General features: G+C 36.6%; 5 protein-coding genes across 5 annotated transcripts; 1 reads left to right on the forward strand and 4 right to left on the reverse strand.

The window, feature by feature from the left end:
* Positions 1-669: 669 nt before the first annotated feature.
* LOC107415031 (bifunctional nitrilase/nitrile hydratase NIT4B) lies at positions 670-4,386 on the reverse strand. Its single transcript, XM_016023285.4, has 5 exons — positions 3,658-4,386; positions 2,817-2,993; positions 1,889-2,182; positions 1,336-1,617; positions 670-1,132 (listed from the first exon to the last, which is right to left on the reverse strand). Exons 1-5 carry the CDS (start codon positions 4,097-4,099, stop codon positions 987-989), a joined length of 1,341 nt encoding a protein of 446 aa, XP_015878771.3. The 5' UTR covers positions 4,100-4,386; the 3' UTR covers positions 670-986.
* Positions 4,387-5,043: 657 nt separating this feature from the next.
* On the reverse strand, positions 5,044-6,325 carry LOC107415071 (uncharacterized). Its single transcript, XM_016023343.4, has 2 exons — positions 6,094-6,325; positions 5,044-5,407 (listed from the first exon to the last, which is right to left on the reverse strand). Exon 1 carries the CDS (start codon positions 6,314-6,316, stop codon positions 6,128-6,130), a length of 189 nt encoding a protein of 62 aa, XP_015878829.3. The 5' UTR covers positions 6,317-6,325; the 3' UTR covers positions 5,044-5,407; positions 6,094-6,127.
* A 225-nt stretch (positions 6,326-6,550) lies between these two features.
* LOC107415068 (putative pentatricopeptide repeat-containing protein At5g37570) lies at positions 6,551-8,232 on the forward strand. The gene has a single exon (XM_016023340.4). It carries the CDS (start codon positions 6,553-6,555, stop codon positions 8,221-8,223), a length of 1,671 nt encoding a protein of 556 aa, XP_015878826.3. The 5' UTR covers positions 6,551-6,552; the 3' UTR covers positions 8,224-8,232.
* A 1,228-nt stretch (positions 8,233-9,460) lies between these two features.
* Positions 9,461-11,752, reverse strand: LOC107415069 (IAA-amino acid hydrolase ILR1). Its single transcript, XM_048464840.2, has 5 exons — positions 11,324-11,752; positions 10,726-10,851; positions 10,306-10,620; positions 10,056-10,184; positions 9,461-9,950 (listed from the first exon to the last, which is right to left on the reverse strand). The coding sequence occupies exons 1-5, from the start codon at positions 11,672-11,674 to the stop codon at positions 9,573-9,575; spliced, it is 1,299 nt and encodes a 432-aa protein (XP_048320797.2). The 5' UTR covers positions 11,675-11,752; the 3' UTR covers positions 9,461-9,572.
* Positions 11,753-12,412: 660 nt separating this feature from the next.
* Positions 12,413-13,791, reverse strand: LOC107406422 (IAA-amino acid hydrolase ILR1-like). Its single transcript, XM_060812606.1, has 4 exons — positions 13,666-13,791; positions 13,236-13,550; positions 12,976-13,104; positions 12,413-12,896 (listed from the first exon to the last, which is right to left on the reverse strand). Exons 1-4 carry the CDS (start codon positions 13,747-13,749, stop codon positions 12,519-12,521), a joined length of 906 nt encoding a protein of 301 aa, XP_060668589.1. The 5' UTR covers positions 13,750-13,791; the 3' UTR covers positions 12,413-12,518.
* Between the last annotated feature and the right edge of the window lie 4,432 nt (positions 13,792-18,223).

Raw genomic sequence — 18,223 nt, forward strand, 5'->3', positions numbered from 1 at the left:
ATTTTGTACAACTTCGCATTATTCTCTTTGTTAAATCTGGTATGTTAGCCCCGCTCGATAAACTGGAATTCCGAACAAAAATAAAAGTAGCGAAAAAAAAAAAAAAAAAAAAGGGGGGGGAAGAGAGATAGACAAGAAGTCATTGTCGACCGTTGACTTATCCTTATAATTAACTGTGCCGCAAAGGCGAAAAAGCCGAAACACCTCTTGTCTTGATCCACTTTTCCATTCATCGAATGAATCCTCAGTCCGATATTTTTCAACTCTTATCTTATTGACTGTAGTTCATGGAATCTGAAGAGTGGGTGGCAAAGTGCCACTTGTTTCAATAAGATGTTCAACTTAAGCCGCTTAAGCCAAAGTATCTACTTTTTATTCCATAACTTCCTAGTATGGATCAGTTTTCCTATCTTCAAGTACATGTACATCCCGTTTGGCATATTATAAAATTAGAATCTACAAACTTTGAGAATTATTAAATTTGGTATATGAATGATGACAAAAAGGATATTTTTCCAAAAGCTTATAAACTGTACAAGGCAAGTTATCATAAAATCAAAAAGCTAAAATCATTGAATTGTAGCAGGCTTGCCTGTACTTGACCTGAATGTTCGGTGGATGGGAATGACACCCAAAAAACATAGAAAACATTACCATGTGACCATGATGGAAAAAACTTATGCACGGTTTTTCAGTTTTCCTTTCCTTCTTTTCCCACAAACATAGATGCGGTTGACGCAAACAATTTACACAATTCTTCATTACATTTGACCAGCTTGTGATTAACTGTACAATCTAATCCATCTACTGCACATCCTATGCGCACCAAAATTACATAGAGAGACAACAACCGACAGGGTTAAGTTTCTCCATGCCTGACATCTCTAAGATGTCGCATACATTGATTACCCTTTACCACCTAAAACTTGTTGAGCCTAAGTCGTTCTTTGTCAGGTAACCTAGGGGAATGTTACCACATAGTGGCATCACAATTCATCACAGACTTCTTCTTTCACGGCAGGAGCAAATAAAGCTGCATTGTGTCTCTTTATGATCCTATCACTCAAGTTTGGTTCTGCATTGTGTCCAACTCCATTGAATTCTAATTTTGCTCGAGCAATCTCTCCGAGATCTGGGAGTATATAACAATAGTTAGATATTCATAATCAATCTGAGCTGTGAGTGTGAGACAAAGAAAGAGAGAGGGCTGGAGGGAGGGAGGTAGCTTGGTCTTGCTGCTCTTTCTGAAAGAGATTGTACACTACAATTTGAAAAGTATTTATGGATTACTGTCTCTCAGTTATTTTTTATGTAATTAAAAGTATTTAGTGTTACCTAAATCAGCTGAGATAAGGGATTCTCCTTGGTAATTGGGTCCTGCCAAAATGGTCCCTGATGGGGAAACAATAACACTACCCCCAGCACAAAGGATTCTATCCAATGATGTATCTCTGTTTGAGTCTCCAGACGAAATCTCTTGTGGCAGCGGATAATCTTTCCTTCTGCAAAACTGATTTGCAGATAGAACAAAGCAACCACCCTCAAGGGCAATATGGGTCATTGAAGAACGCCATACTTCCCTAGCTTCTGATGTTGGTGCACAATATATTTCAATGCCTGGTTAAAAAGGGGCATGGAACTTGTGTGAGAAATTAAATACCTTTATAAATGATAATAGAAAATGAAAACCACAAGGATCTTATGTTACAGAAACCATTGTAATCATGCTAATGGTGTTTAATAACCAATCGATGCATAGAGGATCTACAACCGTGGTCAAAGCAAAAAGGGAAAAAAAAAAAAAGAAAAAGAAAAAGAAAAAGAAAAAGACACTGAATACCGAACAATGTGCTTATTACTTAAGGAATAAATATGACAGGAAGTCTACCTTTGGCGTACAATTCAGTTCTTAGATGTGGCATTCTATTGTCCCAACATAAAAGGCCGCCTATTTTTCCAATTGTGGTATCATATACAGGCAGTGCAGATTTATCTCCACAACACCATACTGTACATTCTGAAGCCATTTGCCTTAACTTGCGGGATTTACCAAGATATCGCCCCAGCGAATCAAAATATAGAACCGTGCTGAAGAGATAGGACCCAACTCTCTCCACTATTCCTATTACCAAGTGAACTTTATATTTACCAGCAATATTTGCTAGCCTGTCCACTTCAGGACCTGTATACAGAAATATACATCAGATCAAGAGAAGAAGGAAGAAATTCAAAGGAAATTTAGGATATACTGACTACTCATATGTTTACTAACCTTTCAATAATCGACTGCTGCCTTTTCTTGCTCAGATTTAGTAATAATCAATGATAAAACTAAGAAATGACACACAAAAGGATATCTTTAACCAGTTTCGTTTTTAACCGTAAACCACTGGAAGTAAGAATTTTTTTTAAGGGGAACGACTGCAACCACTGGAAGTAAGAATTTTTTTTTTAAGGGGAACGACTGCCACACTTCAACAAGCATTTTTGGTGCTATAGAAAAGGGCAACTAGAATATGTTGAGAAACTATTTAATAAAGTTCTCCCTGGATTAAAACCAGTAAATGTAGATAAAAACTTAGTGCAGCAGAGAAACCATCTATCTCATGTAAACTTCATATCATTAACTTCAAAAAGACCTATAATTGAAATAAGCCAATTCAATTAGATTATTTTCTTCTAACGAACAATATGGGTGTCAAAACATTATAGTTCTTAAATAATTTTAGTTAGGTGCTAATAAAATGTGAAGAGATGAAATGGCACAGAAACCGCATTCAGGCAAAAACTTCATTTCATTTGGAAAGTGATCTTACCAGGTACATCAATAGCTGAGGCATAGTATTTTTGAAACTCCTCATTAATCTCAGAATGGTTTTCTGTCATGGCATCAAACATCACACTGTGAGGATAACCACCAACAAAGGCTTCAGGGAATACAACAAGTTGTGATCCATAGGCAGCAGCACCTGCAATAAGTCTTTCTGCTTTATCTGCATACAAATGGTAGAAAAAAAACCAGAATAAGTGCTTGTAAGTCAAAAAGAAAAAAGATCACAATCCAATAAATTTTTTTAGGAGAAGATAGGGAAAAAAAAAAAAAAAATGTTCCTTTGGTAGCAGAAGAATTTAAGGAAACTATATAATAATCTGATTCTGGAAACTAGAGGTACCCCATAATACGTGGACCTGGAATTAACCTGATAATTTTCTTTTCAATCTTTCTGGCAGAGAAGAAGATTGAACAAACCCAGCTTTCCACTAAGCTTAAACATTTTGACAAACTAACTGAACCTTTGTCGTACTAAACCAAAGGAGAAAAAGAAACAAAAGAAGAAAAAATGAAGATCCGCGCAGTGAATCAATCCCAACGGTGGAAATCCAAGGAATTGCATTTGCAGTGGACCCCCATGCAATGGTGGGACACGGGAGAGGTGATATCCATCTAGTCGATCAACACAGAAAAATTTTAAAAAATATATATATATGTGTAGAGTGGGGTGGGGGCCCAATCTTAATCCAGAATGAGAATAAATAATTTTTGTTTGATTTCAAAGAAATGATCCGCGCTCTTAAAAGTCAAGACCTTTGCTAAACTTTAACACTAGAAAAACAAAACCCACTTGCAGTTTTTTTGAAACGGTGGAGAGAAACTACCTAATGTAGCCGGAGTGTCGTACAACACCGTCGAAGCCTGAACAACGGAGGCCCTCACCACGGGCCTCGGAAGAAGTGCCACAGCCTTATCTTCCAGAGTACCATCTTCTAAGCCTAGAGGTTGAGGAAGAGGAACAGGGTTGGCAGATTTCAGGCAGTTCTTCAACGAGTAAGGTCTAGGAGGAAGAACAAGGTCCGGGCGGACCTGGGAGAGAAGCCACTGGATGGTCTGGCCGTCGGATCGGTGACCTAGTTCCCGGGTCAGGCGGAATATACCGGGGCAACAAGTCATGGGTATTCGAACTCGTCTGTGTCTACCATCGACTTTGGAGTGTCTGTCCCCGTTGAAACGACGTCGTTGCTGCTGCTGTTGAGATGGTTGAATCTGTGAAAGGGAAACATCGCCGGTCGGTGGGCCGGTGTTGGGTTGGTTAATGTCCATCGTGTTTTGTGGGTCTCTCTCTCTCTCACTCTGCTTTTTTTCTCAGTTTTGTTTAGTACTATGCGTTTTTGGAGAAACAGAGACAAAAATATTTAAGAGCTCTCTGAAACTACGATAAAATTTTGCCTGTCTGCTTCCAAAAACATAATCAGAGAATGTAAAAATACTTTTATGTATGCCACGTCAGTCACAAGATTTTTTTTCAAAGCTCGCACGTATTTCTTTGTATTTCTTCACCAGCCTTTTCTGAAATGAAATACAAATCACAGTGTCACAACTACCTTGTCTGTCATTTTTTTGGTAATGCGTATTTTTTTTTTTTTTTGATAAAGTCCTTCTGTGTCATTTTGATGGTATAAATGAGAAGCAAAAAAATAAAAATAAAAGATTACGAAAATCTTATTTAATTTTATAAGCTCCCAGTAAAATTTCTTGACATTTTGTTTTTGTCCATAAGATTGGTCATTAAGGTGAGAAATATGATTAGAAGTTTTGCATACGTTCACAAAATAATTGAGCCTTTTTCTTTCAGCGAAAAAAATAGTTCACCTATTTCACCACCATTAACAATTCATTCTCTTGGTACTCAAATTTCGCAGCCTTATTTTTTACCGATACACATTTTTCTCGCCGTTCTATTCTAATGTCGTATCAATACAGATTCAAAGGTCCTAGTGATTCTACAAGTTTTTTTTTTTTTTTGGGCAAAGATTCTACGAAGGTATGTATTTAGGTTTTTCCATCTTATCGAAATGGTCGGTCGTTTTATCCGTTTATTTGAGCATAGCAAGACATAAAAACAGATTTCTTTACCAAGTTATTCTAAGTATTCAACTAAATTTAAAAGTAACATAATGTACTCAAGTGAAGGGTACATGATATGAGTACCCTTTAATCTTTTCCAGCAGCACTATACCAGAAAGTCAAGAAACATCCAGCCAGTATGAATGAAATTCATTAAAGAAATTTATACTTGTGGAAGAACAATATACATTGTTTCACAGCATAGCAGAGTGATTACAAAGAAGAAAATTCTACAATGGACATCTTCAACGAGTTCCACGAAAAGAAGCACTCCTTGATCTCAATTCTAACCCTAAACTCCATGTAATATAATATAAAATTTACTTCTGGAAACAATGAATTTCATAAAAATTTGAAGGTGTAAATTCAATCCAGAAGTAAGCACCAGCGCCATTCCTACATCATCTAATGGGGTCTCCATCACATCTTAGCCCCACCAAATTTGCTCCCCAGCCACAGAACTAAGCCTCACCCAGTTGATCATATAACATACCGATATTAGTTCTGAAGCAATAAACAAAGAAAACCAGGCGAAAGGGTCATAAATGTTTGTCTAATCAAATATGTTTAGGCAAAAAGGCAATCTTATTGAAGAAAAAGGAATACTGGAAGTACAAAAGGTAAAACCAATCAAGAACAAAGGCCAATAGTAGAACTAACACAATGGGTAACTGAAATTTTAATGATGTCATCTTGAATAATGTTTTGAAGACAGAGACTCCAAACAATTTCATCTTAAATCATAAAGATTTTGGTCACCAGAACCTAACCAGCTTAAAAAAAAAACAGAAGGAAAATTTTCATGAGCAAAACCAGATTAACTGGTAAGGAAGGATATGATTCTCAAAGATTTAACTCAGCAAGTGGCATTAATTCCATGTAGCTAAGAAGGCCAAAGTCCCAACTTTCTCCTTTATGGAGCACCAATACCCGCATATGGGCGAAAAATGTGTCACGCTCAAAATCAAACACAAAGAAAGCATCGCCTAAGAAATAGTGGTTAAAAAAGAAAAAAAAAAAGAAAAAGAAAAAAGACCTTTTTCTTTAACTGTGTATGAGAAAAATCATTATTTTTCGAAGCACATCATCAGCCACTTCCCATTAAATAGTTAATGACTTTCGAGACGCAAGTATAACAATATGCTGAAAACAATAAATCATAGAAAGTCGCAAGTGTTAGCAGGTAATACTTTTTTAAAAGCGAGTGTATAAGGATGCTGTGTTTTAGTCGTCAAGGAGTTTTCTGATGCGATCTTTGATCAAATCCTTGCGAGCCTTGGCACGGGCTTGTTGTGGAGCGATGTTGGCGAACGATAAGTGGGCTCCAATGGCAAATAGTGACACTCCGGCCACGAAGAAAAAAGCCGTCATCTTTAGCTGTCCTGGCGGTGGTGGGTACGACCACAACACCATCGCTTGCCTTTATTAATTTTCTTTTGCCGATGAATGACCAGTTTTGCCCTCCCTCACTTTATATATCCACGTTGTCCAGGTCATTACGACTTGTCGTTTGTCCCATCTTCGCGTTTCTGGTAGGTCTGTCTAGTGTCTACGCGCTGAAAGCCTTTTGAAGCAAGAAGCAGAGACAGAGAACAAGCACAAAAGCATCAGAAAAAGTTTAGCAATGCAAACACAAACCCTTCACCCACATGCCTATTATCCGCCGATACTCTACCATCCTCGCATCCAATAACCCGGCCCACACCGTGCCTTCGGTGTCAACGCTTCTCAAAGCCTGCAAAACTTGTCGTCAGCTCCAACAAGTCCATTCCCAAATCATCCGCAAAGGTCTAGAGCAAGACCACTTTCTCATTACTCAATTTATATGCCTCTCCCGAGCTCTCTCCTGCCTCTTCTACTCTACCAGCGTCTTCAACCGCGTTCTCTGTCCCAACATATTTCTCTGGAACGCCCTCATTAGGGGTTACTGCGAGAAGTCTTCTTTCTCTGACACTGTTTCGGTGTTTATTCGCATGAAGAGAGAGGAGGGTTCTCCTGATAGTTATACGTTTCCGTCGCTCATCAAGGCCTGTACAGGTGAGGATAAGATCAGGGAAGGAAAGGCCATCCATGGGTCCGTGGTGAGACATGGGGTTGAAGGGGACGTGTTTGTTAGTACGAGTTTGGTTGACCTGTATGGTAAATGTAGGGAGATTGAGTGTGCCCGTAAGGTGTTTAATGGTATGTCGGAGAGAAATGTGGTTTCTTGGACGGCTATGGTTGTTGGGTATGTGATTGCTGGGGATTTAATAGAGGCAAAGAGACTGTTCGATGAGATGCCGCAGAGAAACGTGGCATCTTGGAATGTAATAATTGGGGGGTTAGTGAAACTGGGTGATCTGAACAGTGCTCGGAAGATTTTTGAAGAGATGCCTGAAAAGAATGTGGTTTCTTTTACGACTATGATTGATGGGTATGCGAAGGCAGGTGACATGGTTTCTGCAAGGTTTTTGTTTGATCAATCACCAGATACTGATATAGTTGCGTGGTCGGCATTAATAACTGGGTACACCCAGAATGGTCAGCCCACTGAGGCCCTGAATGTTTTTCTTGAAATGAACGAGATGAATATTAAGCCTGATGAGTTTATAATAGTGAGCTTGATGGCAGCTTGTTCACAGATAGGTAGTTTGGAAGTTGCTAACTGGGTTGATAATTATGTAACACAAAGTTCCATTAACATTCATGGGGCTCATGTTTTTGCGGCTCTTGTTGACATGAATGCGAAGTGTGGGAACATGGAGAGAGCAACGAACCTGTTTGAACAGATGCCTAAAAGGGATTTGATTTCTTATTGTTCCATGATTCAAGGGTTGTCCATTCATGGTCGTGGGAAACAAGCTGTTTCGCTCTTCAATAGGATGATAAACGAAGGTTTGACTCCTGATGAGGTAGCTTTTACAGTAATCCTGACTGCCTGCAGCCGAGCTGGACTTGTTGACGAGGGTTGGCACTTCTTTAAATCAATGCGAAATGAGTACAGTATTGTTCCCTCTCCTGATCATTATGCTTGTATGGTTGATCTTCTCAGCCGCCTAGGACACTTAAAATCAGCTTATGAGCTTCTAAAATCAATGCCTGTGGAGCCACATGCTGGTGCGTGGGGTGCTCTACTGGGGGCCTGCAAGCTACATTGTGATATAGAGCTTGGGGAGTTGGTTGCTGATAGGCTTTTTGAGCTTGAACCTCAGAATGGTGGCAGTTATGTTTTATTGTCTGATATATATGCAGCAAGAGACCGCTGGTTTGATGTTTCCGTGGTGAGGGACAAAATGAAGGAGAGAGGCATTAAGAAAATACCTGGTCGCAGTCGGATTTAGTTTGCAGGGTGAGTTTCTTTTGGCATCTCCTTTTAAGAAACACGGTGGTTTAAAAGATGCACAGATGCATTTCATTAGGAAGACTAACTTATACTCTTAGATTACTGGGATATAATTCTTCAATTTTATTTTATTTTTTATTTGTAATATATCGGCAGGCCTTTTGGTTATAAAGGTTGAACACGTCCCCGCCAGTTAATGTTCATTTTATAAGAATGTTTAACGTTCATTTTGTAAAATACCCAACACGAACAGAACCACTTTGGCTAAGGGGTTTGTGTTTCTGAGATCAGAAATGTGCTTTAATTTGCACATAAATTTTGTGTATCAATCCATTATTATCGGTTATATTGGTGGTGAAATAAATTATCTGCATCAGTTTGCTAATGTACTTTCGTAATCTTCATGTTATCTGGAGAAACTAAGTTGTGTATATTGAATTTTTATTTTTTCATTTAAATTGTTCTACAAAAATGAATTAATCTAATGTTGGCCACAGATGAGGGTGCCTATTATTGCAGCTTAGCTTACTTTCTTTGCACGCACAACAATTAGGGTGAAAAGCTTATGGTACTAAAATACATACAAAGAAAAGAGTCTGTTGGTTTAGGTACAGCCACCTTCACCTATTGGAGGGCTAACTCTGTTAAAAAGCAAAAAATTGTATTAATGCTGGTATATAGTAATACGGGGTTATGCAAGGAGGAGGAAGTATTGGGGTACATCTAAACATTGAAAATGCTGGTTTTCTTGTTTTGGAGTGCATCTCTTCTTCTTCTTCCTTCCTTCCTTTGACTACTACTGTGCATGTTTAGAAGAGGTCACAGATCATGTATTACTGAGGTTCATCTACTGGGCATGAGCAGAAAAAGGATGGATATACGCATTGCTTTAACTAAACTGAGACCAGAGGTTGATTTACTATGGTAAGATGTTATGGCTATTGGTAGACTCCCCATATTGATGAAACGCTTCCAAACGGTTTCGCCAGAAAATATATGTTTGACCGAGTATAGATATTTTAAGGACCAAATTTGGCAGAGCAAAATTGGGAGGTATGGTTTATGGATTCCAGATTTTGAAGCTTCATCTAACATACGACTTTAGGTACCAATACATTGAATATCCATATTTCCAGTAGAAGTCATTTCAAGCTATTTTTGTTAACTCGGTGCTAAACACTTAGTTCTTGGTCAATTGACCTTCTAATCTTTCTCAACATTTTGCAACATATATATATATAGAACTTGCCATACCCCTAGTGAGTACTATTATTATTTATCATATTATTAAAATCTACAATGATTTTCTTCAACCTTTTTTGCAAATGTCCTCTCACACCCATGATTCTATGCAGTCTTAAGGGCATGGTTATCCAGGTACGAGATTGAGGTAGCAGCATGAAGTGCTGCTCCTATAGGAAGAGCTTCCTCATCGATAAAGAAATGTGGTGAGTGCAGGTGGTGATGTGATTTGAGAGTCTCATTCCTTATCCCTATCCCAAAAATTGCAGCAGCAGCTTTCTGTGTGAAGAAACTAAAATCCTCAGCTCCCATGGTTAATGGCATAATCTGCACATTATGTTCCCCGAGTAGGACCGATCCCACTTTCTTCACGTGTTCATACAGTGCTTCATCATTAATCATTACAGGATGAGGGAAAGGTCTGTCCTCCATGAAGTCCACCACGGCATTACAACGATGAACTGCAGCTTGTTGCTCTATGATCTGTATATGGAACATGTTTAATTAGCCATTGACTATATTTTGATTGATCAATTATATCTGTTCGGTCCTTCTTAGACATTGATACAAACAATGGCTGCGCTATACCTCTTTGATTCTTTTCTGTAGGAAATAAAGACCTTCAGGAGACAAGCTCCTATAAGTTCCTCCAAGCTCCAGAGATTCCGGGATCACATTACTTGCTTGTCCTCCGTTTATATATCCAACTGTCACAACCTATATGATGTAAGACAGATGGATCACTAATCAAATTTGGTTTCCTCTTTCTCGGATTTAATGTTAAAATCATAGTAATATAAAGAAATCATTCTACAGAAAAGGAAGTAGGAAAAAGTACACTGGCTTCAAGAGGATCTGTCTCACGAGATACAATCTGTTGGAGGGCAAGGATTGAAAAGGCTGCTGCAAGAATTGGATCCTTAGTGGTATGAGGATTTGCTGCATGTCCACCTTTCCCTTGTATGGTAGCTGAGAAGAGCCCTACTCCAGCAAGCATTGGACCAGACCTTGAATTAATAACACCAGTTGGTATTGTTGGCAAAACATGTATGCTCAAGATGCCATCTATGTCATCCAGAACGCCATCTTGTAACATATGGTAAGCACCAGCGTATCCCTCCTCTCCTGGCTGAAAAACTAGCTTCACGGTTCCCTATTGTACCAAATTGGAAAACTAAGCTCAAGAAATAAAGGATAGAAAACAAACTATTGATAAATAGATACTTTCCGTGGTCAATGCAGAAAAGTTCAAAATTACCTTGAGAGAATCTTTTTTTGCCTGGAGTAACTTAGCCGCTCCAAGTAGCATTGCTACATGAGAATCATGACCACATGCGTGCATCTTTCCATCAATCTTGCTCTTGTACTCCCACTCTACTAATTCCTGCCAATTGGTAAAAAATATATTGACATAAAAAAGTTATCAGAAATCCATAATTAAAACAGGTATCTGATAAATGTCAGTACTAAAACAAACATTACTTGCCAGTTAGCCAAAAGTAAGTCTAAGCAGAGTCCACTATCAGCCCCACATTGGAAAGCAACTTTTGTATCAATTTTATATTGGATGGAATGTGATGGTGAATGCGTGAGAGTTTGTATTACTCAAAGGAATGGGACTTTTCTCTTTTTGGCTGTAAATTTAGACACACTCTCTGTTCCGAATATCACTTTTCCTTAAAGAGCTAATTGAATTCGTAATTGCGTGTTAAAGCTAAATATTACTGTTCTGAACAGTAGTTCAAATAAAAATAAACCGACTACAGAAATAATATTCTCCAATTATGAGCAATTGGAAGCTAGTTGCGGAAACCCAGAAAGCAAGTGTAAACAGAGAGAGTTTTGAAAAAGATCACCTGCAAAGGAAGAGCATCCATGTCAGCTCTGAGAGCAAATACTGGTTTGGACCCAGTCCCAATAGAAGCAACCACACCAGTTTTGGCAACAGGCCATTTATATTTGACTCCAAGCGAGTCAAGCTCCGACCTGATGAGTTGACTCGTTATGTGCTCCTCAAATCCAAGTTCTGGGTACTGGTGGATTCGTCTTCTGATCCCTCTCATCCACTCAAAGAACTCGGCTTCCTTTGCCGATTCTAACAACTGCTGAGTCCACAACTGGAGCTCTGGTCCATAACCAGTTGCTTCCTCAAAGGCCTGAGATTGGTATAAGAAAACTGATAGCAGTAAGCAAAGTGCGAAACCCATGTGTTGCAAACTCTGTTGGAGGTCACTGGAAAAACAAATGTTTCGCTTTTATATTCTAATATTTGAAGGAAATAGCCCATGTGTGGTGTCACTGTCACCTCCTTGCTCTTAAAATAAGATTTGTATAATCAAAATTTAAACACGTGCTCAGCATGAGGTAGTAGTTAAGGCATTCTTCTCTCTCTCTCTCTCTCTCTCTCTCTCTGTGAAAAAGTTAAAAAAAGCCAATTCCCTCAACTGCCCTTGGTCTGCTTTTGAGTTGTGCGGTAAGCAGCTACCTGATAGCTACTCGTAATATTAAATAAATATATATATATATATGACAGCGCCGAATTACTTAATTGAAAGTGACACCCATTTGATATGTTCTAAGAATCTTTTGAGTTCTGAGTTTACAGATTCGATATTGACACCCCCCATACATTATTAAAAATCAATTTGTTTTTGAACATTTTTGTTGCTTTGCAATGGAAGTAAATTATTACGTCTTTCAAGGTTTTTGGTGAATTAGTATTTAGAATCCCTAGCAAAACTAGAATTGCCAACAACCCAGTAAACAAATCACATGCTTTTTGCTGATTTCAGACTGTTGATTATCATATATTATCACATAGAAGCTAAAGTTGCCCCTTCTCTATGTATTTTTTTGGCAAATAACCCCTTCTCTATGTTGTGGTTAAAATTTTTCTCTTTCTGAATATATATAATACGACCTTTTTTTTTTTTTAGGGGTGAATAATGTTATAATAGATGACTTCTTCCTACATTTCTAGTTCTTTATTCACAACTATTCACACTGGTGTTATGCAGAGGTGATAACTATATGCCTAAGCTGAGTTACATTTCAATCGGTCTCTACAACTTGGTTTTCCAAATATGAGATTGCCACAGCAGCATCAAGAGCCGCTCCGATTGGAAGAGCTTCTTCATCAATGAAGAAGTAAGGAGAGTGCAATGGTTGATCTGATTTTACACTCTCATTCTTTACCCCCAATACAAAAATTGTAGCAGCAATCTTTTGTGAGAAAAAGCAGAAATCATCTGATCCCATCATTACCGGAACAACCTGCACATTGGGTTCCCCAACTAGAGCTTCTCCAACTTTCTTTCCATGTTCATACATTGCTTCATTGTTAACAACTACAGGATAAGGCAGTGGTAATTCCTCTTTGAAGTCCACCACCGCATTACATCTATGAACAGCTGCTTGAAGCTCTATAACCTTGGGATGATGGAACATATTTGTTAGTTTAATTTAAACCAGATTCATAAAAGGCCACCAAAAAGAGCAGAAATGTTACCTCTTTGATTCTTTCCTTGAGGTAAGACAAACCTTCAGAGGTTAAGCTCCTAAAGGTTCCACCAAATTTCAGAGACTCTGGGATTACATTTGCGGCTAGACCTCCCTCTATGAAACCAACTGTTACAACCTAGCATGATTCAATATTCATGTATCACGATTGGTTCACGATTTGAACACCATCCATATCAGAAATAAAATTCTTATGATCAATTAAACATTAATTTTTTTTTTCTAGATAAGGGGGAGGAAAATGATTACTCTGGCCTCAAGAGGATTGGTCTCACGAGATACTATCTGTTGGAGAGCAAGGATTGCGAAGGTCGCTGCAAGAATTGGGTCTCTGCTATTATGAGGGACCGCCGCATGTTCACCCTTTCCTGTAATTATAACCGAAAAGCGCCCGGCACCGGCAAGTATTGTTCCGGGCCTTGAAGCAATGGAACCAGTGGATACCGAAGGCAAAACATGTAGAAAGAAGATGGCATCGATGTCACCAAGAGCACCATGTTGTAACATATGATAAGCACCAGAATAACCCTCTTCTCCCGGTTGGAAAACTAGCTTCACAGTTCCCTTCAAAATCATTAAACAAAGTTTTTTGAGGTCAGTACGATTTAGAATTAGAGATATTATGGACACGTAATTCGTGTTTGCCGTGTAAAAGGCACACACACATATATAAACACACCTGGAGTTTATTCTTGTTTTTATGGAGTAACTTGGCGGCTCCAAGTAACATTGCTACATGAGAATCATGACCACATGCATGCATCTTGCCGTCTATCTTGCTCTTGAATTCCCATTCTACTAAGTCTTGGATTGTGGACAAATTTTTTATTTCATGCAATTAAATTACAAAACTAATATAGATGGTAATTAATTAATATTTCTTGTCATTTTACATAGCTTGATCTAATTTAATTGAATAGTATCCTGAAAAGGCGGTAAACCAAATTATTTCTTTTAGGCCAGCAGGCAACACGTGAACTGCATTGTTATGTGTACTTTTGGTCGGGGAGAAACTCGCCAAAGATGACCCTTTTAATTCTTGATTGCCTTTTTTAGATGTCTGTACAACATCTATCTAGATCAGGAAAAACATAAATAAATAAATATATGTTAAAGATTTGTCTAGTAATTGTAGGTGCTGACACATGTGTATGCCAAGGATATTTAAAATTAGTATACTTCGAGAGAAAATCATTGTAACTAAGCAAATAAAAAAATGGATTAAAAAACAGAGAGAAAATCATTTGTTCAACATTTCCGCTTCACATATTGTCCTTCCAGTTTCCTACAAGTGAAAAGTACATGGTACCGAAGATTTTTTTCAACTTGTACTGAAAATAATAATTAATACTTCATATATAATAACTAGTATTTTTAAGATAAAATTTCAGTAATACGCTTGCATTTTATAAGTTTTTCAAATAGACCTTTATGTTTTTCTATACATTATTTAAAAAATTGTCTCCAAATTTCATTAGTGACTACAAATCTGCCAGAATTGGATCTCTGGTTACCTGGGGCTCTGCAGCATGACCACCTTGACCTTCAATAGTGACTACAAATCTGCCAGCGCAGGAAAGAAATAAACCAGGCCTTGAACATATTCTACCAGTTGGTGAGACATGCAATCCAAAAATAGCTTCAAACTTATCAAAACAACTAGCCTCTTTTAACATATGGTAAGCCGCGGCTCGACCCTCTTCTCCAGGTTGAAATACAAGCTTAACAGTGCCCTTCATAATACATGTTTCAAAGTATAATGTAATTTTGTTTTGCGATCAGAACAAAGCAATCTGATGATATATACGTACTAATTCTGAAAATCCTCATGTACTATGCAACTCATTTGTTTACCTTTAGATCATGGCTTTAGCTTTTTGAGTAACTTAGCAGCTCCAAGCAGCATGGTTACATGAGCATCATGGCCACAAGCATGCACTTTGCCATCGTTCTTGCTCTTATAATCCCACTCAACCAGTTCTGTAACCTTAACCTAATGCTAAATTGTAGATTAACACAAAACAATATAGAACAAATAAGATAGATCAAACTTGAACAAAATTTAGCTCTGATACCAAAGACACGATCTTAAGTCGACTTGCTCCTAAATCCCGTATTATATTAGCCCGGATGGAAAAGTAAGTTTAGATTTTAATGGCCACCTTAACCCCTAATCAACTTATGATTATAAATCTTTGTATATGATGAAGATATCACAATAAGTGATGGATGTCCTATTGATAAGTCAAACTAAAACACTTGATTTCTATTCAATGTTTTAGGTGTTCAAAAAGAACAAAAAGAATTCTTTCTCATACATATTTTTTTTGTATGAACAATGTACTGAATTTTATTGAGAAAATAAGCCTTTAAATAGGTTTGAAAACACAAAATAAAATCCTAAATAATTAGGTCAAAATCGGCAACCATAGTGGCTTCCTTAATGTGGTTGAATTCTACCTCCTTTCCTAATCTAATTTGAATTAGGAATTAATTGATTTACAATTAAAATAATAAAATTGTAACTTTCCTAAGTTAATTTATTCAGAAAATAATCAAATTAAAACCAAAATAAAAGATAGTTTCCTAAAACTAAAAATCAAACTCAAATTAGGAAACTAGTTGACTAGTTGACAATTAAGCTGTCTTTATCCAATCACCAACTAGTTTAGGCTCCAAATCAGCTTCTATATGCCATGTAGGATTCCAAATAGGATTAACAATGATTTCCATACGTTGCCTCTTGATTGGAATAAGTCAAACTTGCTTGAACAACAAAACAAGTTTAAGTCAGCACCTAAAGTGAGCAATTTCGGCCAAAAAGAAGTCTATGTGCAAATGTGGTCTTTGATTGCTTTTGCTTCTGCCTTGAAATAATTTCATGGCCTTTTGGTGACATCAATTGAGTTCATAAAGAGTTGAATTCATTCATTGCTGTCCAAGGTCCAAAAATGTACCCTAATTGCTTGCCAGATCCATTTTTATCCTCATAACTTGGATACACAAAACGGGCTTTGGATCTTCGAATAATGTCATGCCCCTTTGAAATTGAATCACTCCTTAGATGAAGCTAACCAGATTGACTTTGAATCTCCTAGCTTGTGCCTTAGTGATTGGTCCCATCTTCATTTGTAAAGGATCAGCACCTCCAACGGATAGTCGGTTGTATGGGTTTGGACGGATTCTCATCAGATATTAGAATGGGATAAATATAGTATGTTTAGATTATAAAGTTGGAAAACACTATATTTTAATTAACAAGTTAAATGGAATAAAATCTTGCTAACAAATTTTCAAAATGGCATGAAGAAGAGATAAAATATAGAATTCAATTTTATTTTGGTGGAGCCATATAATTTAGATTAATAAAGAAAATATTTAATTACACACACATACTCACACTCATTACATACATACATACATATATATATATATATATATATATATATTTTTTTTTTTTCAAGGGGCAAGGTGCTATGCCTCCCCTAAGGCCACAATGTAGTTCTGTCCCTATTCCTATATAAATTGTTTCTCTTTATATATTTCCATGCATTTTATTTTTCAATCATATGTATGTGTTTATTCAGTTTTAATGTACTTTAAAAATTTGAATGTTCAAGGATGCTAGTTTAAAAGCTATAATGAGATATTATGATTATGTAGTTGTAATTTTAGATTTTGTATCTTTGTAATAATCAATAATTCTACCATATAATCTATGTTATTGCACATTAGTTATGCTTTCCTAAGCGTATAGTTCATATCTACAGCTATATGCTATTTATTTGCTTTAGAAACTATGTCATCAAACTTGAAGTATGTGTTGACTAAAGATAATACATTTTTTGTTCTATATTGAATGGTGAAACCAATAGATCTTTCTTGAACTCAGAATCCCTATAGAAGCGCTTAACATAACTCCATTTGGAAAAACTTTCGTTAAACCTACATTGCAAAAGGTCAACCTCTCCCACAATAATTAAATGTGTCTTCTTTTTTTCCTCTTTTTTTGTTTGGAATAAAATATTACTAAATTGTGGATGAGTTTGTTTTAATTATATGGTACTTTGCATCTTTAAAATTTGATTGGTCAGGAAGTATTATAATTCTCTTTTAGAGAATACATCCTAAAATTGATGGATAGCTTTTAGCTACTTATGATGGAGTATAAGCCGAATTGAAGATAAGTACTATTCTGTACTTTCATTGCACATTTTTATGTTTCTATTTCAATCTTTGTTTTGTAGATATGATTTGTTGATTCACCAACTCTATCTAATTATGTTATTTCTATGACATTTATCATTTTAATATTTTGATTGATATTATTAATATTGAAGGATGCAACGGATACACTAGACACAATAGCGGTAGATGATAGACTATTGGACTTTAAAGTATGCTATACATTTTATGGGTTTTAACTATGCTATAAGTAGAGCCTGAAGAGTGCATTCCTCATCCTAATTTTGATTAGTTGATCGGAATTGGATGTGTCCCATGCAATATTTGCAACTTTTGGTAGAAACGGTTTGGTTGTGCTGAAAGTATGCTATGAGTTAACTGTTGGTTTCAAAATATTTTTTACACTTTAAGGTTTCAACTATACTATAAGCTTGAAGAGTATGCTTCTAGGTTTAATTTTGGATGGTTGATGGGAATCGATTATGCCCCTTTTAATACTTGCATTTCAACGTACTACATTATAAATTTTCAAGTTCACAATATGTTGATGATTGATTGACATTTTTGACTTAGTAACAAGAACATATATGTTAAAACTATACAATCATGTATCATCCCTGCCTTGAAAAACTGTTTCTCTTTATAATTTCGATGCATTGAATTTTTTCATGTATCATTATGTACATAATAAGATATTATGATTACCCAGCTGCAGTGTCAAAATTTGCATTTTTGTATCCATCAATAATTTTGGCATATAATCTATGTTATTGCATACTGGTTATATTCATCTAAGCATATATCTTATATCTATTTTTAAACCATTTACTTGATTTGGACCAATGTCATTTAACCTAAAGTAGGTTTTGTGCAAAATACCTTTTTCTTTGGTTTATGTTTGAAAGTGAAACTTATAAATCTTTTTAAACTTGGATTCCCTACAGAAGCACTTAACATAACTCCATCTAGGAAAAATTTTGTTTGACCTATTTTGCAAAAGATTAGCTCCTCTCCATAATGAGTTCATGCATCCTTTTTTCCCTTTTTTATTT

Source organism: Ziziphus jujuba, chromosome 11, assembly GCF_031755915.1.
Source record: "Ziziphus jujuba cultivar Dongzao chromosome 11, ASM3175591v1".
NCBI lineage: Eukaryota > Viridiplantae > Streptophyta > Magnoliopsida > Rosales > Rhamnaceae > Ziziphus > Ziziphus jujuba.